The 27,579-nt window shown below is 35.6% G+C and overlaps 4 protein-coding genes and 1 non-coding gene across 5 annotated transcripts; 2 read left to right on the plus strand and 3 right to left on the minus strand.

Annotated features, from left to right (window-relative positions):
* Nucleotides 1-7,089: 7,089 nt before the first annotated feature.
* Nucleotides 7,090-7,642, minus strand: LOC114761548 (polcalcin Phl p 7-like). Its single transcript, XM_028950942.1, has one exon. The coding sequence runs from the start codon at nucleotides 7,587-7,589 to the stop codon at nucleotides 7,302-7,304; it is 288 nt and encodes a 95-aa protein (XP_028806775.1). The 5' UTR covers nucleotides 7,590-7,642; the 3' UTR covers nucleotides 7,090-7,301.
* Nucleotides 7,643-13,268: 5,626 nt separating this feature from the next.
* Nucleotides 13,269-13,673, minus strand: LOC114761595 (probable calcium-binding protein CML23). Its single transcript, XM_028951007.1, has one exon. The coding sequence runs from the start codon at nucleotides 13,671-13,673 to the stop codon at nucleotides 13,269-13,271; it is 405 nt and encodes a 134-aa protein (XP_028806840.1).
* Nucleotides 13,674-14,598: 925 nt separating this feature from the next.
* Nucleotides 14,599-19,096, plus strand: LOC114761549 (protein TIC 22, chloroplastic). Its single transcript, XM_028950943.1, has 9 exons — nucleotides 14,599-15,036; nucleotides 15,298-15,360; nucleotides 16,446-16,520; nucleotides 16,802-16,849; nucleotides 17,327-17,386; nucleotides 17,506-17,577; nucleotides 18,453-18,488; nucleotides 18,572-18,743; nucleotides 18,827-19,096. Exons 1-8 carry the CDS (start codon nucleotides 14,662-14,664, stop codon nucleotides 18,659-18,661), a joined length of 819 nt encoding a protein of 272 aa, XP_028806776.1. The 5' UTR covers nucleotides 14,599-14,661; the 3' UTR covers nucleotides 18,662-18,743; nucleotides 18,827-19,096.
* Nucleotides 19,097-19,820: 724 nt separating this feature from the next.
* LOC114761598 (UDP-glucuronate:xylan alpha-glucuronosyltransferase 2) lies at nucleotides 19,821-23,517 on the plus strand. Its single transcript, XM_028951008.1, is given in 4 exon segments — nucleotides 19,821-20,159; nucleotides 20,368-20,946; nucleotides 20,949-21,003; nucleotides 22,287-23,517. Coding segments are annotated over 4 exon segments (1,785 nt in total). The 5' UTR covers nucleotides 19,821-19,967; the 3' UTR covers nucleotides 23,246-23,517.
* On the minus strand, nucleotides 21,109-21,181 carry TRNAR-CCU (transfer RNA arginine (anticodon CCU)). Its single transcript has one exon. It is a non-coding gene; the product is annotated as a tRNA-Arg (tRNA).
* Nucleotides 23,518-27,579: the final 4,062 nt, after the last annotated feature.

Raw genomic sequence — 27,579 nt, forward strand, 5'->3', positions numbered from 1 at the left:
CTTGTCTGTTGTTATTTGCCCCATCAAAGCTTAGGTATAGGCTAGCAAAATATATTACTGGAAACTATGGTATTTGACTCTTAAAGTTAAAGCACAAGAGAATTTAGGAAAAAAATAAAAGCAAAGGAATCCATTTTAAAAAAAATCACAATATATATATTATATTCAACTTGGTCACTGTTCTTAATTGATTTTTAATTTGCTTTTATGTTTGGAGACTACAAAGTTTTATGACTTTATTTCAATTCATATCATATAATATTTTGTATTAGGCGATTTTTTTATTTTTTATTTTTGGCAATTCGAACATACTCATTGGTAGGGCTGCACATGGGTAGGGCTGGGCAGGGCAAACCCCTTGCCCGATGCCCAGCCCGAAAGATGAGCGGGCTGCGTTTTGCAGCCAGCTGCCCGGCCCTGCCCAGTAGAAGCCCTAACCATTTTGGGCAGGGCAAGGACGGGCTGGGCAGGGCGGGCTTTTCTGCCCAGCGTAATGACACCATGCCTTATATCATATGTAGAAAAAAAATTCAATTATCGTGTTTTGAGACAAGTGAGAGGAAAAAAATTATCACGAATGAGTCTATCACTCATATATATATAAGGCCTATGTAGTATTGTTCTTCAACTTTCAATTTCTTATGGGAGGTAAAAAAAAAATTTAATAATTAGAACATTTAATAATCAAGCTAAATCAGTAGTTCAATTCCTTAGTTTATTCATATAGTTGGCAGATTTTTATAATCATGTGAAAGCACAAAATTTGAAAGGTGGTTTTATTTTTCTTTTTTTTTTTGTTTTAAAAAATTGGATGTAAGAGAAAAAGAAAGAAATTTGACTTGGAGTAATTTAGCATATTGAATCTTATATTTTGATATTTAGCTCTTTTATATAATTATAATTTTATGTTCCTTTCATTTTTTCTAATTTTACCTAATTTTTTTGGCCAAAACAAAAGAGATAATTGCTTAAAATAATATTATCTTATATATATAATTATATATTTTTTCGGGCAGGGCCAAATGGGCAGGGCAGCATACCCTGCCCGCGGCCCTGCCCTGCCCGTGAATCAGCCCAGCCCGAAGATGCCCATTTTTGCTTGGGCATCTTTTTACTGGGCTGGGCTGGGCGCTTTTCTTGCGGGCTTGGATGGGCTTATTGGGCATGCGGGCCTCATGCACACCCCTACTCATTGGTTTAAACTTTAAATGACAGTGCACCAACCAAATGGCCGGGAGTCATTTTAGCTGTATTTTTTTCGGCCAAACGTTTTAGCTGTATTAGGCGGCATTTACACACACACACACACACATATATCAAAAGTTGTTTTAATTATCCAGATGCCTCTATTAACTGAAATTCATTGAGTTGCCGGCACCCTTATAAAAATATCAGATGGGATTATATTTCCATAAAAAGATGATGAACCAAATTTAGATGACAAAAAAAAACAATATATACAAAAATTCTTCAATCACGTATTTATTTAAATCTATTGGAAAATTCAGTCATATGGGCATTCCACTCTTGGACCATCAAGTCTCTAATCTCACAAGTGGTATGACTTATTTTCCCTAGCTATGAGTTCCAAGGCGCCAGGCCTTTTTTATGTTACAATCCAAAGCTTCAGCCTTTAGTGTTTTTTTTCAAACTATGCATAAGCACCTTCCTATTAAAAGCAATTCTGTTTAAGGTACTGTTGGGTGTTAAATATAGGCATCTTTTTTGGTAAAAATCTAAATCTTAGTTCATTGTATTACCAAGGTCTAATTTCTTTCGCTAATCTGAACGCTTGTTGGTAGCGTTCAATTTGCATCACAACAAACTCGCGTCTTCTTAATGATTTTGGGCCAACATATCTGGAGGCCCAACTGGATAGTCCACAGTTCCGCGATCTTACAATGATAAAAGCCCAAGTCGCAATTAAATCCACCGATCCAATTGGCCAAGTCGTCCCCTCACTAGTCACGAGCTCACGCCGCGGTGCTTTATCATCAAGCATCATTATTCATTCCCCTTGGTCCGGTGAGCCTCTAACAAGCGTTCCTTCCATGTCCATTTATATCCCCATCTCTGCACAAGGCTGATCAGCTACGTTTTTCCGCGAATGCATCTCCTTATTACCTCCTGAGTTATCCTTGTCTTCAAAAACTTTACTAGGAGGAATTTTCGACTCCAATTTGTCAGATATATACAAATCTTACAACACATCGTCTTAAACATTCGCACTGGCCGTGTCCACTCTAGTCAGAAACTTTATTAATTTCTAATCTCTTCAAAGTTTTCTCATATAACTTGGTTTTGTTCTTTGAGATGCTGTTAATACTAATTCGGCTAACCTTAACAGAAGATGTTGTTTAGATCCACGTTTGTACTCCAGCATTATAAACTACTGGGACTAATTCAGGGTGATCTGTCGGGTAGCCACAAGACTCTCGTTCTGTACATAACATGCAGCAGATGGATTGATTTATTGGAGCGCGAAAGGCGATTAATGGAAATTTGTAAAAGAGCAGGATAAGTTTTCCTCCCCTCCTGGTTCAAAGTCATCTTCTTCCCTTGTTCATGCTGTGAAGTGAGCACAATCACTTGTCTGTGTGAACACACACTTAACAGATAAATGAGGAAGAGGTCGCTGGAAATTCCTGGGCATGATAAATTTTTAAAAATGCAGCATCGTTTCTCATTCGTAGTCCCTAGTAAGACATTTTCATCTGCTTGTCTCTTCTTCGGTTTCTTTTATCCGATTGCACGTTTCATTTTTCCTATTAAGTTAAATTAGTATTGTAGTCCGTATACTCCACTTGCTAGATTCTTTAATTTGCGACGGATTGAACAAGTACGTACGTATAGGCTCGGGAAAAATGGAATTGATCGAAATATCACTTTGGAGTTTGGTCAGCTTCATGAAGTAAATATATGCGATTGCCAGCTGAAAATTGCGGAAGTGCGTCCTGAAGAACAAATGAATTACGACAAGAAACAAAGAAGTGAGAAACTTCAGGACCTACTGATCCTGATGTTTAAATACTTGTCAGCCAAGTGGGCAAGATTTCTGAATTCGCTGTCATCAATGAAGCCATCGTGGTTGGCGTCTGCAGATTCGATCTCCCTTTTGCTCTTCCAGGAAGCGAAAATCCCATCGCAGAGTCGCACGGCCTCTCTCAGTTCAGAATGGCTGATTCTGCCGTCGCCGTTAGAATCGAATCTCTTGAGCCACCGCTTGAACTCCTCCAGACTCATCACTCTCTTCCCATCGCTCGTCATTACGCTCCGTTCTATGAACGCCATTCTGTTATATTGCTCCTCTTCTGATTCGCCTCTGATGTGTTCCTACTGATCTGCTATACATATATTTTGCCTCTTATAAGCCTTCCCTGTTTATAGCACCCATTTCTAGTGTGACAAACATGCGCCAATAACATAAAAATACTCCATGTTATCATATTTAGTTTATTTGCTCCTTCGCTATTGGAGAATAAGAATCCTATATATATACTCTATCTGTTTCCTATATATATACACTACCTAGCTATATAATATTAGCAGTTGCACCGCCTCGTCCATCTTATCCCTCTGTACGTAGCAAACTAAAGAAAAAGGACATGTCATTAGCAAATTAAGAAATGTAATCTGTTGGGACATTCATGCCTCTTTAATAGGTTCCGTTGTATTAGGACAGTTCGGCCATCCCCTTTATACTTCCAGTCGGTATCGTATCTACGATGAACAGATCCAAGCTGTCTCTGAATTTCTAAATTCATTACACATGACGTGTCCCCCTTGCAGCTTAAGTGTGTAAAGAACCTTAATTAGTTTCCTTATACTTTCCAAGTTATCATCAATACAATAATATATATGTTGGGAATGAATCATTTTATGCGCGCGCGCGCACATGTACGTCTAATGTCTTTTTTGCCAACTATTTTTTTTTTTTAACAACATGTACGTTTAATGTCTATCGTCCAGCATAAATATCAATTCAGATGTTATATGTGTTTTATTATTTATCTGCGGTTAACTTTGTAATTGATATACATTGTGTGAATTCAAAATAACTTGAGTAAGTACCGGCAAAGCAACTACCAATATTATTGTTCTCTAAACCAATGAAGAAATTAAAATTCCTTGCATGATCTCTATTTTTTTTAAACACGTGCTTTGGAGAACCTAACTTGAATAAATACCAATATATAATACTGTAAATAGCATCTTGTTTTATGGGGACAATTATGCCTAAGGACCAAAATGATAAGTTTATATATATATATATATATATATATATATATATAAAACTAAAGACTTTAAGTTTCTGAAATTATTCTAAAGGACAAGTATCTTTGGAATTAAAAAAATATATGTAATGATTGAAATTAAATACCCATGAGACATAACCGCCTTATGCATATTTGGTCCAAAAAGAAGAAGTTATGCATATGAAATTTAATATATACACTAAGATAAAGAAGATTGAATATTCATGCATAGGTAATTTAATATACTTTGAAAATTCTTTATATAAGACTATGAAACGCACCTTTGTTTTAGTAATTAAATTATTTATGCACAACCATTAATAATTTTATTATATATGATGACTAATAAATGAGATAATAAATAATTTATTTTATGGATATTTCAGTCATTATACTGTACATCTCTTTATTTTCAAAGAAGGATCGATGTTGATCCGGCAAAATAATTTCATAAATTTAATATTCTTATTTTATAAACTAAAAAACTTACATTTTGGTCCTTAATTAAGCATAAGTCTTCATGTATATACGTACCTACGTATGTATGTTGAGATTCATTCCTCCATTACCCAAAGAAATGGATTTGTGTCTTGGCTGCAAAATATAAATGAGCCAGGAAATGTCGGTTCTTTGGTTTGAATAGGGCAAAACCAAAAAGGATCGAGAAGCATAGCCTTTTTTTTTTTTTTTTAATAAGAAGCATAAGGTTTTGGCACAAAACCAAGGGCCCCAAGATAGACCAATTGCGGTATAGCGCCCGTTGATTTTTGCATTGACTATAATTACGGCCAGAAGATTCGGATTCTTTAGTAGCGTGTGGAATTGTATTACTGTTTGGCTGCCCCAGTGTTGATCGTGTTTGATCAAAAAACAATAACTGATCATGTTCAAAATATATGAGCTGATTAGACACGAAGCCCTCCACTGTTTAGAACATATATATTCCAAGTGTTAGAATTGACTTCTCACCGCGCCTTAAATTGATAATTAAAAGGGTTTGTTTGCGCAATTTAATATTTTCATCCTCAAATTTTAATTAAACTATGATAAATAGATATGAAAAATCATTAACAATACATTAATAATATGTGCAAAAAATAATACATTAATAATAAAATATCATAATTTTCATTATTGTTGGGAAATAAATGCACCCTCAATCTTATCGACCCAATTTGCAGTTAATATTTCAGTTGCAATGTTGCATCTGCATTCAAGTAACCAGCCGCCTAGGTTTTCCGTGGGTTTTCCAATTTGAAAATAGAGATACCTATCAAGTCAGATTTTAGGTAATTTCAAGGTATTTGAACTCATGCATATTGTGGGCGAAGAAAAATTTCTTATCTGAATCTTTCTCACAATGGTTCCAAAATCGACTTGCTTTTTTTCCTTTCATGTCTAACTTAGGAAACCTAGAAATAAAAACATATAAATCATATTATATGATTGAATAATTTGGATATGAAAAAATAGCACAACACCTATTGAAAAGAGATTGGTAGAAAATTGATTAAATTATAGTTTAAATATGTGTAAAGAAGACCCAAAAAAAATCTTTAATTCGTATGAAAATATACAAAGAGAAGTGAAGGAGAACATTTGAGAAAATTAATTAATAGAAGAAGATCTTATTAGAGCCGGTAATATGGGTTACACGAGGGTCTAACCCGCCAACTAGCCAAAATGACAAGTTAAGGTTGGTTAAAAGTTAACTCGCCAGCAAACGAAACTTTTAACCCGCACCACATAACCCACAACCCACTGGCTAGCCTACGCATTTATTTTTTTTTTTTATTTTTAAATTTTATTAATTATTATAATTATATTATTATATTTTATATCTTATCTAAAAAGGTTAAAAAATACTAATATCATTTATTTGATATTTTCCATCAAATATTTGAAGAAAAAGTAAAAATTTCATTATATTTTCTTTATATTGTATAAGAAAAAATATTTTAAAAATAAATAACTTAAAAAAAAGAAAATAATAGTTAGCAGGTTGATGGGTCAACCCGTCAATCCATCATGACGAGTTAGAGTTGGTTTTTACACAAGTTTTTTTTTCAACCCGCACTGCTTAATCTTAACCCGTCATAGGCCAACTCGAGGCTATTATCACTCCTAGATCTCATGATGAATAATATATGGTTAGTCGTTTGATAGAGTCTGATATAGTATCATGATTCACAAAGCCAACCTAGTTATCGGCGAAAGCTTGCTATTGTTGTTTGTGTATGTATAATTTGAACAATTTACTTTCACGCTCTGGCAAAGAGACCAGTTTACCTCCAACAGGGATGGAATGGAAATTGAAGAACCAACTCTTCTTAATTACTCCTCCGGTCCTAATTATAAGACCCAATTGACTTATTTGAGGAGATTAAGGAAGTAAGTTAAGTTGGTTATTTATAATAAATAAGTGTTGTTATTCCTAAAATATCCTTGCTAATTAAGTATATTGGCTAAAACTATCATTATTAGAAGGATTATCTTGGAAAAAAATGCATAAATATAAGAGAAAAAATGAATTGGGTCTTATAATTAGGACCAAATAAAAGTCAAATTGGGTCTTATAATAAAGACCGGAGGAATACTATCTTTGGTTCTTAATATAAGAACTAGTTAACTAATTTAAATAAATTAAAAAAATTTATTAAGTTAATTATTATAATAAATAGGTGTTGTCTTCTCTAAAATACCCTTACTAATCATGTGTATTAACTAGAACTACTATTTGATAGAACTCTTAACATGTGCAATTACTACAAGATTACTTTAGGAAAAATAGATAAACATGAAATACAAAATGGATTAGAATCTTATATTTAGGACCAAATTAAAAGTCAAATTAACTCTTATATTAAGGATAAGAGATAGTAATTAAGATTGAACAGTGATGAAACGTACGCTTGGACATGTTTGACCCACAAAAATAGAAAGCTTTTAACTTGCGTAATCAGTTTCTGTGCATGAAGCTGCTCATCAGAGAAGGACCGAAATGGGGCAGATGACCCGAAGAATTAGAAATTGAAAAAAAATAACTCAGAACTTAGTGATCCTGATGTTCAAGTACTTGTCAGCAAAGTGGGCAAGATTTCTGAATTCGCTGTCATCGATGAAGCCGTTGTGATTAGAATCTGCAGATTTGATGCCTCTTTTGCTCTTCCAGGAAGCAATAAGCCCACCGCTGAGCCTCACGGCTTCTTTCACTTCAGAATGGCTGATTCTTCCGTCGCCGTTAGAATCAAATCTCTTGAGCCACCGCTTGAACTCCTCCAGAGTCATCACTCTCTTCCCATCGCTCGCCACACCACGTTCTATGAACGCCATATATACGTATATATGTATATGTATCCTCCTTCTCTCGCGTGTCGCTAGCTACTAGCTAGTGCTTGTTAATTATATGCTTCTAGTTTCTAAGCCTTCCCTATTTATAGTCCCAGTTGCATTTCTGGGGTGATAAACATGCGTCAATGCATATATGCAATACTTAATTGCCTTTCGATATTACGTGTCTTTTTTGCTTATTCCTTATTCGAAAGAGTAAGACTTTCCACTACGATACTGCGTAAACAAATTACAGGCTGCCGCTTTCTGCTTGTCTCCCTTTGCCTAACTCAAAGGCAAAAGTATATGCTGCTTGCCGATTAAGAATTAAGAAATTATAATTCTAAGGGCATTATCATTAGATTACTACAAATCGTCTCTGGTACGTTGCATCAGCACAAACTGGCTTGCGCCTTTACGATTCCATGCTATCTGTCATAAATAAATCATCCAGCATATCTTAGGATTCATTCACACGACTCTTTCGCCCTTCCATTTCATGCGTGTATGCCCAAATAAAGCCTTCTTTCTTTATTTTTTTCACATGAGATCAAATAGTAAATACACTAACACTATGACCTAAATCAGTTAATCTAATGTACCAAAAACTAGTAACATGGCCAATAAGTTATGACAGCTGATAAGAAGTTAGCTTATAACTCACAAGGTCGTAAGTTCAAATCTCATCGCCGAAATAAATATTTTTGTAAGTATTTTTTGAACCTGAAGACATTTCTTGGTAGGTGAGCTTTCAGGACCCAACTCACTTATAGAAAAAACTAATAACATCACATCATACGCTAATTAAAGGGAATAATGTGGTGTGGGTTGCCCCAAAACAGAGTCAAGCCCGAGGCCTTAGGAAGAAAGAAGATGCTAGTTTATTTTCAGCCTTAAGGCTCATTCAATGAATGACCGTGCTGGGCCATTGAAGCAATATTCTCATGCATCTTACAACATTTTCTCATGCTTTGATTTGATGTTCCGCTTCTCTTGTTAGTCTTGCGCTTGACAGCCTTGTTCATCCCTACAATAATAGGTAATTTTCCAATGCAACTCCACATATATATAGGTCTTTGTAATTTAGATCTCAATGCATTTATCTTACAGCGTCCGTTTTCCTATTAATACTGCCCCATTCTAAATGTGAGAATTTATTAGAGAGTTGATTTTGGTTTTATACATAAGAATTTAACTAACTTTGTCTTTCAATTCAAATTCATAATATACTGTCCAAACTATTCCTACTGATTACATATATATTAAAAAGATTTTCATAAAATGCAGTTTCAGTACGAATCATAAAATAGGATATTTTAAAATTACCAACACATATTTATTAGCAATAACTAACTTAATTAATTTTTCTAATATCTGCAAATTAATTATCTTATCACTGCATTTAAAACATAAGGGAGTACTGGATGTTTCATATTTTACATCTTTTCTCTTATATTATTTATATTTTTTCATCAACCTTTGTTGCGTATTTAGTGTATTATTACTATAGGTGTAGTGATGCTTTCTTTTGATACCCCAGAAGAACAAGAACTGTCATTCTAGAACTTCCTCGCTGGATTCCGTCAATAACACGATCACTAATATTGTAAATCATCATTTAGCTATTGCATTTATTTTACCTGGCTAATATGCATATAGAGCTAACTTTGGATTGGATACATTATAAAAGATTTCTTGCAGCACATATTCCTCTATCGGGAATAGATTGGATTGTTGACTTTGATTTTTCTTCCTTTTTAGCCTTTATTTGATTTCTTACTTCAGATTTGTACTCATTCTAGTCTCTCTTTTACCTTAGCGCATATAATTCTCTTCTACTCTCTTTAAATATGGCATTGTTTATTAATAGATTTTCCTGTCGTACCATGATAATGGGAAGTTACTTCTTCAATAAGTTATGTATCCACCCACTGGTTCATAGAAAGAATCTTACGCTCCCCAAAAAGAGTAAATAATTGCCTTACCGTCGGGTGTAAATGTTGTTCGAGATACATTGTCGTCAATATTTGCAGGGAGAATGACATGCATATGAGAATCACTAGAAATTGGGAATTAATTAATATTACCTCATTCTAAATATAAAAACTAGTTTGACTTTTCATTTAGTTCTAAATATAAAGCTCTAATCCATTTTGTCTTTCATATTTATCTATTTTTTTAAAAATAGTCCTTGTAGTAATTATACATATTGAAAGTTCCATCAAATGGTAGTTTCAGCTAATATGTATGATTAGCGAGGATATTATAGAAAAGACAACATCTAATTATTATAAATAACTAACCTAACAAATTTTCTTAATCTATTCAAATTAGTCAATTAGTTCTTATATTAAGGATCGGAGGTAGTATATGAGTTTAATGAAACGAGATAATTATACCGGGGCGTCTAGTATTTTTAGATATATTAATTTTTCCTGTCAAATTATCATATTTTTTATAATTTAAAATTATACTGCAATGGAACTTAATGACAAATTTCATATAACAATATTTTTAATTATGACTAATAACAACTACAAGTTTAATAATGAAAATTACTTTTCAATATATAACAGAATGAAATGTTAAGTATGCATGATGAGTAATTAATACTTTTTACCGTAAATAATGACAAATAAAATGTCATTTGTAACAACTACTCTTCAGAATTAGGCTTCCCATGAGTATTTTATTTTATATTAAGATTTATACATGTGTCAAGTGTTTTGTCTTTTCCTAGCAAACCAACCACCAGGGTTTCCATCAACTATATTCCTTTTGTTGCTTCTTTGAGGGAAAAAATAAAGGAAAAAAAGAATTGGTGGATGAAGGCAATATCCGTTCCATATTGCCACTATCCTTACATGACTTGCTGTCGTTTTTCTTTCACCTCTTTGTTCTACCAAACCTTTCTTGTCAGAAATAACAACCTCCAACTGAGAATTAATTAAGGTTTTCTCTTTCTTTTGTTTCTCGAGAAAGAAGGCATCTAGAAGAAAGAATAATATAGCACAACGTGATGCATGCCCATCATTCAAGGCGAATAATAATGAAGAACGTGGCTTCAATTCTGCAAAGGAGCTTAGGCAATTTCCTAATTTTACTCTGACTTCAGACAGCATAGTAACATTTCCACTGGTGATGGCATGACTTGTTGGGCATGGCGACTTTCCTGCAAAATGATGCATGAATTGCAATTCATCATTTTTACTTTTGCCTGTTTGGCATGATAGAAGTTGAATAGGAAATGAAATCAGAATGAGAAAAATAAATGAAATGGAATTGGATTTCAAAGATTTGTTTATATGAAGATGATATGTGTAATAACTTCCTATCCCGACACAGCTACATCTTGATACCACTCAGAACAGTAAAAAAAAATTCTATGGAATCCAAAAAAATTTAAAAATTGGATATATGTCCAATGGATCACACCTACCTAGAAAAAGTATTTTGCTTTAGTTTGACCCCCTAGCTAATTATATATGAAATAGTGGATGGTATAAATTTAGTATTTTTTTTCAAATAATAATTTGAGATTAGTTGCGTAGATTCAAAAGTTTACAGGAAATGCATTATTAACTTTTAAATGTTAAAGAGATTATCTATATGTGAGTCTAATTAGTTTAGAAAAGTTTTAGCCTTTTGATAAGCATAAGAAGAAGCGAAAGTACTATTTATTCACTTTATTTTTTATATTTATTTATTTTTTTAAAAGCAGTCTTTGTAGTTGCACATATTAAAGGTTATATCAAATGATAATTCAAGTTAATACACATGATTACTAAGGGTATTTTAGAAAAGACAAAATCTACTTATTACAAATAATCAACTTGACTAATTTTCTTAATATACTTAAATTAGTCAACCAGTTCTCATTACTAGAGGTAGTATAATAGTTAATTTCACATACCCAAACCATAATAATGATGTCCAACCAAGGTGAACGGAGAAAAAAGAAATACAGCGAAAGAAGAACGAAGAGGTGGAATTAAAGAACAAAGGTGAAGGTGCGAAGAGTGAAGGAGTTACGACGCCGAAGGCCCAACTCTGATGGTGGTTGAGATCGTGAAGATGGGATGGAGAAAATGGTGGTCTCTGTCATCGTACATCGGAGGGTGGAGCCAGATGTTTATGGGCAGAAGAAGCGTGAGAAGGCAGAGGTACGTGGACATAAAGCAGTGTAGGACACTTGAGATTTTTTTTTTTTGGGTACAATAAAAGTTTAGGTCAGTTGGTCCTGGGAGCTCACCAGGGTCAATGCACGCCTCCAGACTCATATAGCGTTTACAAATATATTTACAGATCGCTCACTAACAAGGTTCTTAAATCGACAGCAGGATTCGAACTTACAAATTTATAAATTATGAGCTGACTCTTACTAACTGAACCAACCCTTGTTAATAGGACATTTGAGATTTGAATAGCTGAATTTCATGAAACTCAACTTATTTCAAAGTTACGAAAATGTTGCTTCACGAAGGAGTGCAAAAGATTACTAAATAATAATTTATTGCTTTTTCTATATTGATTTAATTATTATTAGAAGTGAGTTTACAAGATTATCGATTGAAGGATTAAATCATAGGGTTCTGAACATATTTGCTCGGTATTTAAAACGTTTTTCGCCTAAATAAACACGTTTACGTATCTTGAGCCAGCGGGGCATGTGAATATGTACGTGAAGCATGTAATTTAACTGCTACAAAATTAGAATAAGTATATTTTTCTTACCATATCAATTAACAAGGAGATATCGATCATAGATATTATTTATAATCTTTTATATCATATTTTAATAAGGGTTAATATAATGATTGGTCCTTATAATTTGCCTTCATTTTGCTTTTGGTACTTGAAGTTTCAAATTGGAGCTTTTGGCTTCTCAAGTTTGCTTCGTTTAAAACTGTTAGTTCCTCTAACTTAAAAAGGATTTGATGCTTGTGTTAATGGTGTCAATGATGTCTATAATATCGTTAGTTTTTGAATATGTATTTGAGAAAAACAGTTCAAAGAAAAGTAATTGAGCAAAACGTAAGGAGCAGCCCAAAATATATACTTGAGAAGACTAAAGACCAGTTCTCGAATATATATTAGAAAAATACAGTTCAGAGAAAGGTAACTTAACAAAATATAGGGAGCGGCCTGAATATGTACTTGAGAAAACCAAAGACCAGTTCTCGAATATATATTCAAGAGGACCAGTCCTCCAATATATATTAGAGAAAAATAGTTCAAAGAAAGATAATTTAACAAAACATAGGGAGCAGCCTAAATATGTATTCGATCAAAGACTAGTTTTCAAAAATGTATTTGAGAAGACTAGTTCTTTTATATATATATATATTTGAGAACTAACCGTGTTAACGACACATCAGCATTATTAACACTGTTAACACAAGCACTAAATCCTTTTTAAATTAGAAGATCGAACTAATAGTTTTAAATGGAACAAATTGAGAGACCAAAAACTTCGGTTTAAAACTTAAGATCAAAAACAAAATAAAGACAAACTATAAGGACCAATCCTTGTCTGTAAGGACCTTTTAATAATAATATTATAAGAAGTGCCTCTGATTCACCGGATCTATTTTCAACTAACCAGATCCCAGAGACTTCCTGATGAGAAGGACAGACGGCCCGAAAGCAAAAGCATGGAAAGAAAGAAGGAAAGTTCAGAAGTTAATCAGTAATTCTAATGTTCAAGTACTTATCAGCAAAGTGGGTAAGATTTCTGAATTCGTTGTCGTCAATGAAACCATTGCGATTTGTGTCTGCCGCTTTGACGCCTCTTTTGCTCTTCCAGGAAGCAAAACGCCCTCTGCTCAGGCGCACGGCCTCTCTCAGTTCAGAACAGCTGATTCTGCCGTCGCCGTTAGAATCAAATCTCCTGAGCCACCGCTTGAACTCCTCCAGACTCATCACTCTCTTCCCATCGCTCGCCATACTGCGTTCTATGAACGCCATATTCTTTTTCGTTCTACTCCCTCTCCCTCCCTTCCTCCTTTGCGTTGCTACCTGCTTCCCATAAACGTCTTTCCTATTTATATGGCATTCCACAGAATCATAGTCCCATCGCCATCCCATATACTATACTGATATTATAAACAACTAGAATATAATCGTAGGCCAGAGGGGAAATACATAAAAGAAGCTTCTTATCATTTTAGATGAATTAACCGTGTAATTTATAGCATGGTCAAACTAGCTAGCTTACAACTCCCTTTAAAAAAAAAAGCTTCTTATCATTTTAAAAGACACGCCCTTCATTTTTTTTTAACGGTAATCTTTAATTTAAAGAAATTTTTTTATTTTATTGTCTTTTTAAAATATTTAAACAGTAAGCATGGTCAGAATTTTTAAATTAAGAAAAATCGAATTTCTTTAGAAAATATTTCCCTCGTATCTAATGTGGATAACTTTGATTTTGCCGAAAATCTAATATAAGATCATCTGAGGAATTATTCACGAGACGCGGCTCCCCCTGTCCCGTGCATGTATGTTGAAAAGGATGCCCTTCTTTTTATTTTTGTGGTCAAGGAAAAAGATGCCCTTCCCATTACATTGAAAACATTGGGGCATTTACATTAAATTAAAAAAAAAAAAACAATAGGGCCTACTAAAGCTAAGGTGCCCTTACGAGAATAGCGAGGGTTACCCCCAGACAGAAGCCGGGCCCCTGCCCTTGCTAGGAAGTTGGTGCATGAATGTGAGACTCGACAAAGCAATCGGTTCAGGCGATTTGGTTTTCCTTCAAGCAAAGCATGGAGTTTAGAATTTACGGATGGAGAAGACTGTTGCAAGAAAAGCATAACATCGGATTTGGTTTGGTCAAAATTCAAAACTCAATGTAAATTGGTATATTTTTGTTTGGCAAAGAGAGAGAGAGAGAGAGAAAAGAACATCAAGGCCCAATCTTTGGTGGCCCGTATTGGCCCTTTCTGAACATTCTCATTCAATGGAACACGTGACGCGGGCCGGACTCATTTCGACCCAAGCTATCCAAAAGCAATCTAGCACCGGGCGGAGGAGGCAAGACAGGGGCTGCTTGCACTCTCTGGCGTTCCAGACTTCCATGTCTTCAAGCTTGAACATGGAGTCCTCAACGAGCCCTCTCCTATCGTTTTCCACCTTCATCCATCAGCACTTTGTCCGTCTAGGCGCTGAGCTTTCGAGCCGATTCGAAGAAACCAAGCGGCTCGCTGGCAGTTGGCCGCGACCTTCTATTTCCCTGGCGTTCCCGCCTCCCTTCGCCTCTCTGGCACACACCAAACACGCCCTCGCTGCTACTCTGAGTTCAGACCACGTCGCTAAGTCCCTTTCCGGCACATCTGTCTACACAGTTAGCAATTCCAACAATGAGTTTGTTCTAATTTCTGATCCTGATGGAGCCAAGTCTATTGGATTGCTCTGCTTTCGCCAGGAGGACGCTGAAGCTTTTCTTGCGCAAGTTTGTATCTTCCTTTTTTCTTTTTCCATTGAAATATTAAATGGGAAACGCTTATGCAAAGTTCTTCCTTGCTGAGTGGAAATGCTATTATCTTTTCTTGCCTTAAGAATTCGTTGCATCTGCATTCTGCTGTATGAAGGGTCGCCTTTCTGTTGAATTTGTCTTCTGCATTTATGATTCGAAACTGGAGTCATGCACACACTACTCTGTTTATTCCAAGACCCGTTCTTTTGCATGCTAACTTGTTGCTCGGTTTTTAAGGTTCGGTCGCGGAAAAGAGACCTGCGAGGCCAGCCTAGGGTTGTCCCCATAACTCTTGACCAGGTCATCTCACTGTCATATCTATCTCGTGCCAATTATGCTTTTGTGAGTCAGTCGTATTAAGCAAAATTTCCACAGTAGATTGCTTTGCAGAGTTGTAGGATACTGGTTACTTCACTATGCTGATTACTTTTAGATTGGGTTAGAGCTAGTAAGTCATCTGTAAACATGACTTCCCAGGGTATCTGTATGATAGAGCATTTTACTTGTTGCAATTAGATTCCGAATGCATTAGCTTAGTGGCATTTTTTTTACTGTCAATACTGTACCACTTCTGGTATAACATTTTATTTTTAAGAGACCATGTTCAGCAGCCACACTATATTCGACATTTGCATCAATTACTGTTCTTAGTTGGAAAGTCTCAAAGGCATATAAGGGATTCCTCATGCCTGGATTATTGTGTTGACGCTAGGGGTACAGTTTGTTTATACGTTAAGCATTGAGTCTCACCAAACTACTTTGAAAATCTAAACTCCCATGCTTGAAATTAAAAAATGCATTATACATCTCCAAGCACCAAACATGTTGCGATTGCACTTTCTTTTTTTTTTTAACCAAAATATCGTATTAATACATTATATAGCAAGTGGTAAAGATGTTATTGACCGATGTAAAGACAATCTGTTTCAAAAATTTAGAGTAAATTAACTTTATGGTTCCCAATACAAAATATATAACATTAACAATAAAGGTAAACCAAAATATTGTTTCAAGAGCATTACATTTTTAATCAAAGAAATCAATATTATTATTGAGGATATTATGCTCATACTTTGGCTTCAGGAGAATTAGTTAATCTTTTTATAATAAAGGGGGAGTGTTGTATGAGGCATCTCTGAGGGGAGCTAGAGTAATTTATCCTTTTTCCTATTTAATATATTTACTCGTAACCAATTAGTCATGTTCTTTGAACATATACCTGTGGTTTATGCTTTATGCGCCCATGAACTTATGTCTAGTTTTTAGAGGTCCTCCCTTCTAAACAGGGGACCCCATGCCAGTCACTACAAGTGAAATGCGCCTTCTAATGGTTATTACCTTTTCAAGCCTCTTTTTACATAATGGTATACTTTTTTGCCATGTAGGTATATATGTTGAAGGTTGAAGGCATCGCATTCCGATTTCTGCCAGATCCTGTTCAGATAAAGAATGCTTTAGAGGTCAGAATCTCTATGATTATTGTACAAGTTTCACTCACTCTGATCCATGAGCCCTCACCTGTATTTTTATTCACAGACAGTAACAATACTTTAAAGTAAAGCCAATTGACAAGAATATAAATTATAAGAATAAAGAAGCTTCAATCTGATAAGCTTCCAATCTTCATGTTAGTTGGCGCTGTCACACAATTAATACTCAATTGTACTTGAAGAAATTATAAGTTTAGTCTTGGATTGCTGAGCTTAAGTTTGTGTCTCATAGTGTTCTTCATCTTTAACAGCTGAGAGCAGCCAGTAAAAGTGGTTTTGATGGAGTTCCTGTTTTTCAGGTATATTATCTTGTTAAATTTAAGATCTCTAAACATAGTTATATTGGTGCAAATATAGTGTAAGATTGTTTATATTTACAAAGTAAAAAAGCCTACACTCTCTTCTTGCATCATATGGTTGGCGTCTTTTTGTTTGGAAAAAAAATTGTTTCTCCTGAATTGGAGAAAAAGAGGGAATGGTGTGATGTTTATAATGCATATATAATACAAGTGAGCATCTCTCTCTCTCTCTCTCTCTCTCACACACGCGTGCGCGCGCACACAATTGTATCACTAATGATTCCAATGCATCTTCATTCCACTCAGCCTCTAGTTAGCTAATTAACTTTAGCCCACCTATAGCATGTAATTGGTATATTTTTCCCATCCAATAACCTCTAAAACGCATAGTATCCTTTTAGTAACTAAATCTGTACTCTTTAGTGGTTCTTAATAAACCCTTTTGCTTATTTGACGAATATCCTTGCACTCTTACAGTCTGATCTTTTGGTTGTGAAGAAGAAGAACAAGCGATACTGTCCTGTATACTTCTCAAAGGTTTTTTTTCACCCATTAATCTCTTTATGGATTCGCTTAAATTGTTTTGACATTAATTGGTACGTGGGTTTATGGAATTTTATCATACAGATGTTGTCTCTTACTGATTAACCGTACAGGAAGATATTGAGAAGGAGCTATCTAAGGTGTCTAGGGCATCTAGAGGACCAGGAATTTCTCAGCATATTATGGTATAAATTCTGCCTTTCCACTTCCTTGTTTCCTTGAGTAATGAGTATGTTAGACTATCAGAAGCTTGGAAATAGTTATTAAATTAATTCTAAGAAATGATTGACATGATTTTCTAGCATGCTGACAAAATTTGCATCATGTTTTTTTATCATCATCACAAGTCCGTACAAATTTTATCTTTGAAAAAGTGGAATGGTTTATTCACATTGCTTAAAGAATTAAAAAAAAAAAAGAGAAGAAGCTGATTCTGCATCTTTAACCGTCTTGAATAAAATTTAGCCTTGGGGTTCTTTCTTGGATTTGATCATCATGATGTGCCATTTGATCTTTACTTTTATTCCCCAATCTTCTTCCCTTGATCGTAGATGTTCTATCATAACCATGCACACAAGCATTCATGTACATACATCGCACTTTTGTAATCGGTGATATGCCCTTGGTCATATTGATAATTAGGTTTAGCCCAAGTATCCCAATCCAATTGGTTGCTGAATTGGGATCAGGTTGGAGCCTTTTTTTTTTTCCCCCTTCTTTTTTTTTTTTTTTGGGAATCTCTGGATTAGCCGACTAAACAAAGTAATATATATCAAACTATACTTTCTAACAATACTTATATGGTGTTTTGGCAAGTGAATGAGCCCCTACCCAATGAATCGCGCATTACAGATACATCATGAGAATTGTGTTTTCCAAAAGTATAATTTTCCAGCAATTTGATAGAGCTGAAATCAGACCTTGCGGGAGAAAAAATTGATGTCTACGGGAATTAACTTGGTGTAGTAGATTTTTTACAGCGGCTATTTCAGTTGTGTGTGTGTGTGTGTGTTTTTTTTTATCATTCATTTGAAGTGTATTTTCCCTTTTCTTTTAATAGGTTGGCAGCTTGGAAGATGTACTGAAAAAAATGGAGGTACTTTGTCTGGCAACAATTAAGTTTCTTAAATTTTATGAAATAATTTGAGTCTTACCAAGTTTTTAACCTCTCCAATGCAGATGAGTGAAAGGAATTCTGGGTGGGAAGATTTGATTTTTGTTCCTCCCGGAAAAAGCTATTCTCAACATATACAAGAAATTACTGCTTGAATCCAGGGTGCAACTTAAGCTAACCAAAGTTTTATGTTGTTTCCCGAGCAAATTGGGTGTTTTTGTTCTCACCTTTCAGCGGGTAAGATGGCTGGACCTCTCTCTTCCCATCAATTGTTGCGTTCTTCTACTCTCATTTCCTAAAAGAAAGTCTTTCTGATGCAGAGATTCTCGGAATACAAGATATTTGTGTATGTGAGCGAGCATACTGCTAACATCCATTTCAATAAGAGGTCGCAAGAATGCTTACATTGTGTGTATTATGTATTTCATCTATGAAAGGTGCTTCTAGCTTCTACTCGTATATGTATAGCTCAATATTTATTTCCGAAACAGCTGTACCTTAGACCTTGAATTATAGTTGAATAGACTCAGGGATGATGGTGATATTGATGTACATTTTGTTTTGAAGACTTAAATTTTGTGTTTACCATTGTTGTCGTTGCTGTTATCTGGCATTTTTCATGCCCCCGGAAAGGCAGCTATTGTCAGAATAATGGGTTCAGCACCTAGGTGATTTCACCAAACTACTAAAAGTCATGGTTGACCTACTCTCGCACCAATCTCCTCGTAGGCTTATAGTCCTCAGCTCTTTTTTATGTTGGCCCCTTTCTCAGTTAGTCTAATCATCGCAAGGAAGGATGGCTTTGCTATCAGAGATATGTGATGGTTTACCTTTCTTGTGGGCTGTGTTCGTGCAAAACATGTAATGCAAGCATTTTGACAACTTCTTGAATGCTGACGCGCAACCCTCAAACTTATTTTATTTAAATAATGAACAGGATGAACTTTAAAAAAGGACTTATTATCGTCTATCGGGAATTGGTGGAGCCTCGCCATTCAGTATGGAATGCAAGTATCCTTCCTTTGCATGTTAGAAGTTGACGTCCCAACCAAATAGTTGTTGGGCGTGCCGGCTTACCTGCCCTTAACACCGATCTTAATCGGTTATTTATCTTCTGCTTTTACTTTTCTGCCCTTCCCTGTTATTTCTCAGATCTGAACTGAGCTCCCATTCGTTGAAACTGGTTGGTCGGGCCAAATTAATGAAGCCAAGAAGCGGAAAACATGAGGATATTTTGGTAATTTTATAAGGATTTCCAGAAGAAGGGAAGACACATGGAGATATATAAATGGTCCGCATTGCTTAAAGGTTGGCTCTAATTCTCTAACAACTACCTCTAAATCCTTCCTTCTTATTTTAATCATCATGCTGAACTACTGCTTTTAAACTTGAAAAGTTGGAAAACTATTCAGATATATACATTAGTCCCCGTCCCAGGCATTGCAAAAATTACTCAAAGGGATGGAAAGTTCGGCCCTCCAAAAGATGGTGAAGAGCACACCATCGAAAGCGTTAGTCATCAGAATCAACTTGGTTTTCCTTGCCTTCTTTCTGATCGCCTACGCAGCCTTTCTTCTTCGGCCATCTTCTTCAATCTACTTTGATAATGCAGCCTCTGTCGTGAGGTGTTCCTTGCGTGAATGCCATCATAAGGTAAGGTGAGCCTGCTTTGATGGGTCTCTTCGCTTCCGACAACATTTAGATACAACTGTTTACTATCTTGTGGATATTCTCTTTATTCGGAAACCGCGTAATATATGATTGAGTCTTCAACCTTCTTCTTTAATTCTGTGTCCTCCGTTTGTTTGGCAAACATAAGAAACGTGTTCTCTGATGGGTCATTGTGCTGTGAAAATTCTAGGCAGAAAATAGCATTAAAATGAAAGCAGTGTTGGAGCGGCCTCAGGTAAATTCACGGAAGCCGAAGGGTATTGCGAGTAAGGTGGAGGTACCAAACTTCTTTGGAGAAATGGGGAAAGGGATGAAGATAGGAATGGTGAACATGGAAGAAGATGATGTGGAGGATTGGAGATCAAAGGGAGAAGTAATACATGTTTATTACGACAGGGTATCCCAGATGTTCAACTGGACAGATCTGTTCCCTGAGTGGATAGACGAGGAAGAAGAGAGCGATGTTCCGTCGTGCCCGGAGATACCGATGCCGGAGTTCGAAGCGTACGAAAACATGGACGTGATCGTGGCTAAATTGCCATGCAAGTATCCAGAGGAGGGATGGGCAAGGAACGTGTTTCGACTGCAAGTTCATCTGATAGCAGCAAATCTGGCAGTGAAGAAAGGGAAAAAGGACTGGGATTGGAAGACGAAGGTGGTATTCTGGAGCAAATGTAGGCCAATGATGGAGCTGTTTCGATGTGACGATTTGGTGACGCAGGAAGGTGACTGGTGGTATTATGAAGCAGAGGTGAAGAGGCTGGAGAGAACAAAATGTCATTGCCTGTTGGTTCCTGTAAGTTGGCCCTGCCCCTCTGGGAACAAGGTAAGCCTTCACATCTCAATTTCAACTTCCCTTTCTTTTACTTTTTCTCCTTCAGGTAATTAGAGAAACGCGCCCAAAACATAAAGAATCCTTGTACTCACAATACGCGCCAGGTAGGGGTCGAACCTACGACTTTCTGCTTAGGAAACAGACGCTCTATCCACTGAGCTACAGGCGCTTGGCTGGACTCTTGGCATCTTCTTTTATTTTTCTCGCTGAGAATTTGCAAAGTCTTCCAGTATACTAGTATTTTTATAAAAAAGTATATTTTATGTCGTCCAGATTTTAATTTATTTTTTAAAAATCAATAAATAAAAATAGCTGGTAATTATGAGTTTTTAAAAGTACAATGATTTAAACTACAGAGAAAATTTTCAAAATAAATCGATACATTGAATAATCAAGGAGTCGGACTATTTTAGGACAACTATAATTGAAGTCGATACATCGAATTTTCAGACAATTGCAACAACTATATGATTTATTCATCATAGAGCATTCTTTATGAATTAATGGTACAACAGTAACATCATTACAGAGCAGCCACCAATTACTAATATTAATTTTTTTTTTAGTATTATTTAGTTTCTTTTAGAAGCAAACATGGTTTTCGTGATTCTTATGCCATACAAACAGAAATGAGATGTTTGCTTCAGACCAACTCACCGACGCTCTCTTCATGTTCTAATGCCCTTTAGCTTAAGTTTTAACAAAACGTTCTCCCACTTCCTTAGAAAAATATGTTTTCTTTTTATTATAACTCAAAGTATGTTCAAGTTATTTTGGATTTAAAGCTAATATCTGTCAAGTCAGGAACATTAAAGTTAAAGTTTTAAAGTGATAAATACACTTTTCATATGCAAACTTATGTTATCCTCTATATAAGGATGATATAGCTTATTATCTTAACTAACGGTTTGCTCATCTTTAGAAAAATATGTTTAACTTATGTTTGGGAATCAATTAGAAAATCAATCACAAATTTAAATCACGGTTTTGACAATTCCCACCCTAGTACTATATCCTCAAACCCAAAATCAATTATGAGACTATCAATCAATCATCCGTTAAATTATTAGATTGTTTAATATGGTCTTTTCATTTTTAAGCCTAAATCAATCTAATTCTGTTACCATGTCAACTACAGTTACTAAAAAGTACTGAATTGGATAAAAATGGGAATAACCCAAGGAACAAATGAAGAAAGTAGATAAGCCTAGAAGACAATTAAAAAAAATTATTAATGATTTATTTTTTATTTAGAAATATAATATTCATTTCAGGAATTGACGAAGTGTATGACTTGACAAAGATTCGGAAAAGCGTGGCGAGCGGAGCAAGAGTGAAACGCGAAGCCTACGCCACCGTGCTCCACTCTTCTGAATCCTACGTTTGCGGGGCAATAACGCTAGCCCAAAGCCTTCTTCAAACCGGAACCAAACGCGACCTTATCCTCCTCATAGACAAATCTATCTCCGCTCCCAAGCGCCAGGCCCTCGCCGATGCGGGTTGGAAGATCCGGATCATCACCCGGATCAGGAATCCCAAAGCCGCGAATCGCACTTACAACGAGTACAACTACAGCAAGTTCCGCCTCTGGCAGCTTACCGACTACGACAAGGTCATCTTCATCGACTCCGATATCATCGTTCTGCGCAACCTCGACATCCTCTTCCACTTCCCCCAAATGTCCGCCACCGGCAACGACCAGTTCATCTTCAACTCCGGCATAATGGTCATCGAGCCTTCCAATTGTACCTTCCGTGTATTGATGGACCGCACGGACGACATCATTTCTTATAATGGAGGAGACCAGGGGTTCCTGAACGAGATCTTCGTCTGGTGGCATAGATTGCCGAGGAGGGTGAATTTCCTGAAGAATTTCTGGGCCAATACGACGTTAGAAACGAGCGTAAAGAACGGGATGTTCGGGGCAGATCCGCCGAGGCTGTATGCGATTCACTATCTAGGGATGAAGCCGTGGCATTGTTACAGGGACTATGACTGTAACTGGGATGTGGAGGATCAACGGGTGTATGCGAGCGATGTGGCTCACCGGAGGTGGTGGAGGCTCTACGATGAAATGGATGAGAAGTTGCAGAGTTACTGTAGACTGACAAGGCGACGTCGGACGGAGTTGAATTGGGAAAGGAGAAAAGCTGGAAAGAAAGGATTTCCAGATGGGCACTGGAAAATCAATGTTACAGATCCCAGACGAGCCGGCTCTCTTCTGATGGAGTAGAGTTCTCAATTTTTGTATTATGCCATCTTTGTTTTCTTTATCTTCTTCTTTTCCCGGCGCATTTATGCGTGCTTCACTTCCATTTCAATGTTACATGCTCTTCCATGCATAGTTTATTTATGTGTGAATAGTTACACCTTCAATTCCCCAATTCTTGAGTATTCCTTTCCAAACTAGATAGAACCGTTTTGTGTATTAGGCTATTAGCGTCGGGCTGAGAGAGACAATAATTTGCACTACTCTTTTCTGTATATTCTATACCGATATCAATACGCTATTCTCATTTTTTTAATAAACAAAATAGAACATGGTTATTGTTCATTTTAAGATCAAACATCTTCCATCTCCCCAGACTCTCAAATGAAAATATATTTACTGTTGTCATTTCTGTATCTCAAAATCATGTTATATAATGCTAGTAAACTATTTTATTGTGTTGTGGCTATGAAAAAAGTAAAAACAGTTGACAGGGTCCTCGCATCTTATTAAGTCTAAAATGAATTTTGCCCTTTTCTCTGTAAGAATATAAACTGTGGTGTTCATGACTTGAAGATAACAATGTTATAGATTCTCTATGTATTTAGCATTGAATATTGATACATATATATACATATAGATGGTACAATAAAATTAAAAACTGTACATGCATATACGCATAACAAGCCAGCCGAATGAAATGTAAAATAAATGTTGGCCACAAGAAGGATGAAAAGTAAATAAAAGATTAAAAAAATATGAAATGATTCTTCATTGAATTCAAGGTTTATCTATGATTTCAAACACATATATTGTGAGTCCCACGTTGAGAAATCTCATGAGTATTATGAGATTTATAAATTTGAAAAGTTTTCTTTTTTAACATGCTAGTCTTTTGGGATTGGACTCTTTTTTTGAGTTTATACTCATTATAATATAATAGAGTATGTAGCTTCTATAAACTCTATAAATTGTCACCTATGAATATGAACGTCAACATTGTAATAACGAAAATAATATCAATTTATGTATTTATATGATGTGGCTTCTAGCTAACATGAAAGAAACGTCATTAAGAATATAAAAAAACAATTTTAAAAGATCAGGCCTTATTTTTCTGTCCACAATTTTATCCTTTTTTCAATTTTTTTTCATGACAGAACTTTATAGTTGTCTTCATGCATTAATGAGCATGATGATTTGCTTTGGCTGAACACAGAAGTATATCCTACTTAAAATTACGTTCATGCTGGATAAGAGCATGCAATGCCAGAAGCAGAACTTTTTCTCTTTTTGAATTTATTACCTGTTATAGGCCCTGCAATAAAAAGCGGTCGATGATTTTTCTTTTTTTGCCTTCTTCTTATAAAAGGAGGTCATGATGACATACAACGAAACTGGTATATGGTACTTACCAAGTCTGACTGATTAGGAAGTTCAGCAGAAGTAGGATTATCATAAGAATCATATTTTCAGCAACTACCCTTAATCAGGTATATGTAAGTATATATTAACTTATTAATCAGGTGTTTTGGTTACATAATGGACATATTTTAGGGTTTAATTAATGTGAGGTGAGGGGTCAGTGTCACGTAGAGTACTAAAATCCCAGAAATTTCTGAAGCAGCAACTGCATAAAATGATTGGGTGGAATGCAAGACTCCATCAGAGAGAACAAATTGACCAGTACAGCGATGGTTGAGCAAACCCCTGCACAGGTGCACCAACCCAATCAACGAACCTTTATATTATTATTGTTGTTTGTTAGTGGTATTATTTTTTATTATTCGGTTTTAATTTTATCGCCTTATGTAAATTCAAGGGAGAATTTCACTAAACCTCATCAATAGCCAATTAATATCAGCTAACCATCAAAAAATTCTGAAATTTGCTGCACCCTCTTGACCGAATTTTTTTTTTTTGAGAAGACAAAAGCATTCTTATTTTATTTGAGTTGTAAATTATCAAATTTGTATTATAAATTGCGGAATTCTTGTGGTAAATAGCTAAATTTCTGCTGTAAATTTTATGGGTAAATAAATGAATAACTCAAATTCGGCGATTTATAATAGGAATTCGACGATTTGCAACATAAATTTGGTGATTAGCAATTCAACTAAAGTAAGGGTGTTTTTGTCTTTTTCACTCAAAAAATTTGAGGCAACGAAATGCAGTGAAATTTTAGAACTTTTTTAGATTTTTCCTAAATTGAATTGTATATTGTCAAATAAATAAATAATTCTTCTACTTGATAAGAACATTATTCAAAGTACTACCAATAGACTTATATATAGGAAATAAGTCATATGTAATTAGATAGCATTAATCATCATCATTAATCATCATTGTTCTTTCAATTCATCATTTTGTTAAAGGTTTCGCATGGTAGAGTCATGATCAAGGAAGCTACAAACAACTCCATTTTTTTCTTTTGGGTTCTTTTTATCTTAATACGTCAGGTACACCCTTCTCTTTAGGCAACTATCATAAGGAGACTTTTGGACCAGCTCGTGACATTAGTTTGTGAGTTTGACTTTATTCTCACCAACTATTATTCTCACGAACTTTTAAAAAATGGTGCAAAGATAAAACTAACCAAACAAGTGTCTGTTTCTCTCACGCGTGGTCCTACCTCGAAACATCAATGCGCGGACAAAATGCATACGTTTAATGTAGTTTGAAAAATAATTAACACTTGTGACATAAAAAATAGAAAAAAAAATTTGATTCGCATCTATTAAAAAAATTTTTTTGCCCCTTACACTTTCTTCCTTAATTTGAAGATAGTAGGAAAGTGAAGGACGAGAAAATCCTGGGAAGGGAAGTAACTCGTCTGGGCTAGTGACAGCCGGCCCATTATTTGAACTACTGGGCTTCGACTTGTAGGTTATGGGCTGCGTGGCCTTTTAATAGTTTCTGGAATGAAATAATCTTTTCAGCGTATAAGAGCCCAGTCCAATCATGGGCTGTTCATTGATGAATGAGCCGTTTGAAGTAGACGTCACGCAAACATGCGAGTACAAACACTATAATTCAACGTGGCATGTTTGATAATTGCATTATGACAATTAAACATACGACTGCGATGAATATGATTATTCTAAAGTTAATGTCCACATCAGATATTTACTTATTATCTTTTTTATTTTCATAAAAACTATCAAATCACATTAGAGTCTTCGGGCCATCAAGTAAGCGCTTTTACTCTTCTTTTTTTTTTCCCCGGGCTAAGTGCGGTGTTTCAAGGATTATTCTATTTCTTTCCTTTTCCTCTCTTCTCTCCTCTCTCTCTCTCTCTCCCTCTCTCTCTCCCTTTTAACGTAAGCTTTACTTAACCCCAACAAAAAGCGATCCATTCCAAAAGCCAAAATATAAGGGAAATAATTTGTAGTCAGGTGAGAAATTAAAAACAAAAAGGAAACCTGTGATATTATATATGTACTCAGCTTTAGCGTCGAGGGAGGCTTGTACGTGGCACTCTTGGAATGGTCAGTGATTTAGTGTCGTCACCAAGTATAACCTGAAAATTACAAAAGTGGGAGAGTCGTCCAATAGCAATTTGAGAATGGAGAAATGAAAACGCAGAGAGGTCCCATTGACATTTTTTTGAATCGACAGCAGCCGATTTGCCCCTCCCTCATGGTCCGCATCGTTCATCCACAATTTATGATCCTCTCATCTGCCAACTGGACGGTCCTTCCGCTGCCAAGTGGCCTGCGGTCCCCAGGGTGATATAAATCCACAGGGCCACAGCCGCAAGCCAAAATGACAAATGGAAGTAGGGTCTTTTCGGTCACTTAACATCCATCGAATTCAGTGGATTACGTTGTAGCAGCTATTTGGCGAATTTCCAGACATAAAAAAACAGGAAAGGTTACAATTTATTTTTTGTTTTAAAAAAAGCCAACATTTTAGAAAATTTGTTTTTGAAAAAAATTAATTATATTTACTGTTAATTATTTTACAGATAATATAAATATATAAAATTTGGCAGCTCCCATAACGTGTAATGTGACTCCCACCACTTGTACTTTTTCCCCAGAAATTAGGGGTGGCGGTGACCTTTTAAATGACCAACCTCTCGTCACCGCTCCCCCAGAGAAGGGAATTGGGGACTTTTTATTATTTATTTATTTTTGTTTCCTTTATTGGGGCCGGATTGACCAAGCATGCCAGTGAATGAACATGTTAATGCGGTGACGTGGCAATCACTGTGACCACCTACAGTTTTCTAAGGAGGCTTTTGTAATCTTACATTATATTCTGTCATTAACTTCGAGAGGGAAAAGCAAAAGGAGAAACTACCAGGTTGAATAAAAGAATAAAAGAGGGCCATCTTGGCAAGTAGAGCAGAGCTC

This window comes from Neltuma alba, unplaced genomic scaffold, assembly GCF_004799145.2.
Source record: "Neltuma alba isolate B1F8T4 unplaced genomic scaffold, ASM479914v2 tig00011126_pilon, whole genome shotgun sequence".
NCBI classification, from domain to species: domain Eukaryota; kingdom Viridiplantae; phylum Streptophyta; class Magnoliopsida; order Fabales; family Fabaceae; genus Neltuma; species Neltuma alba.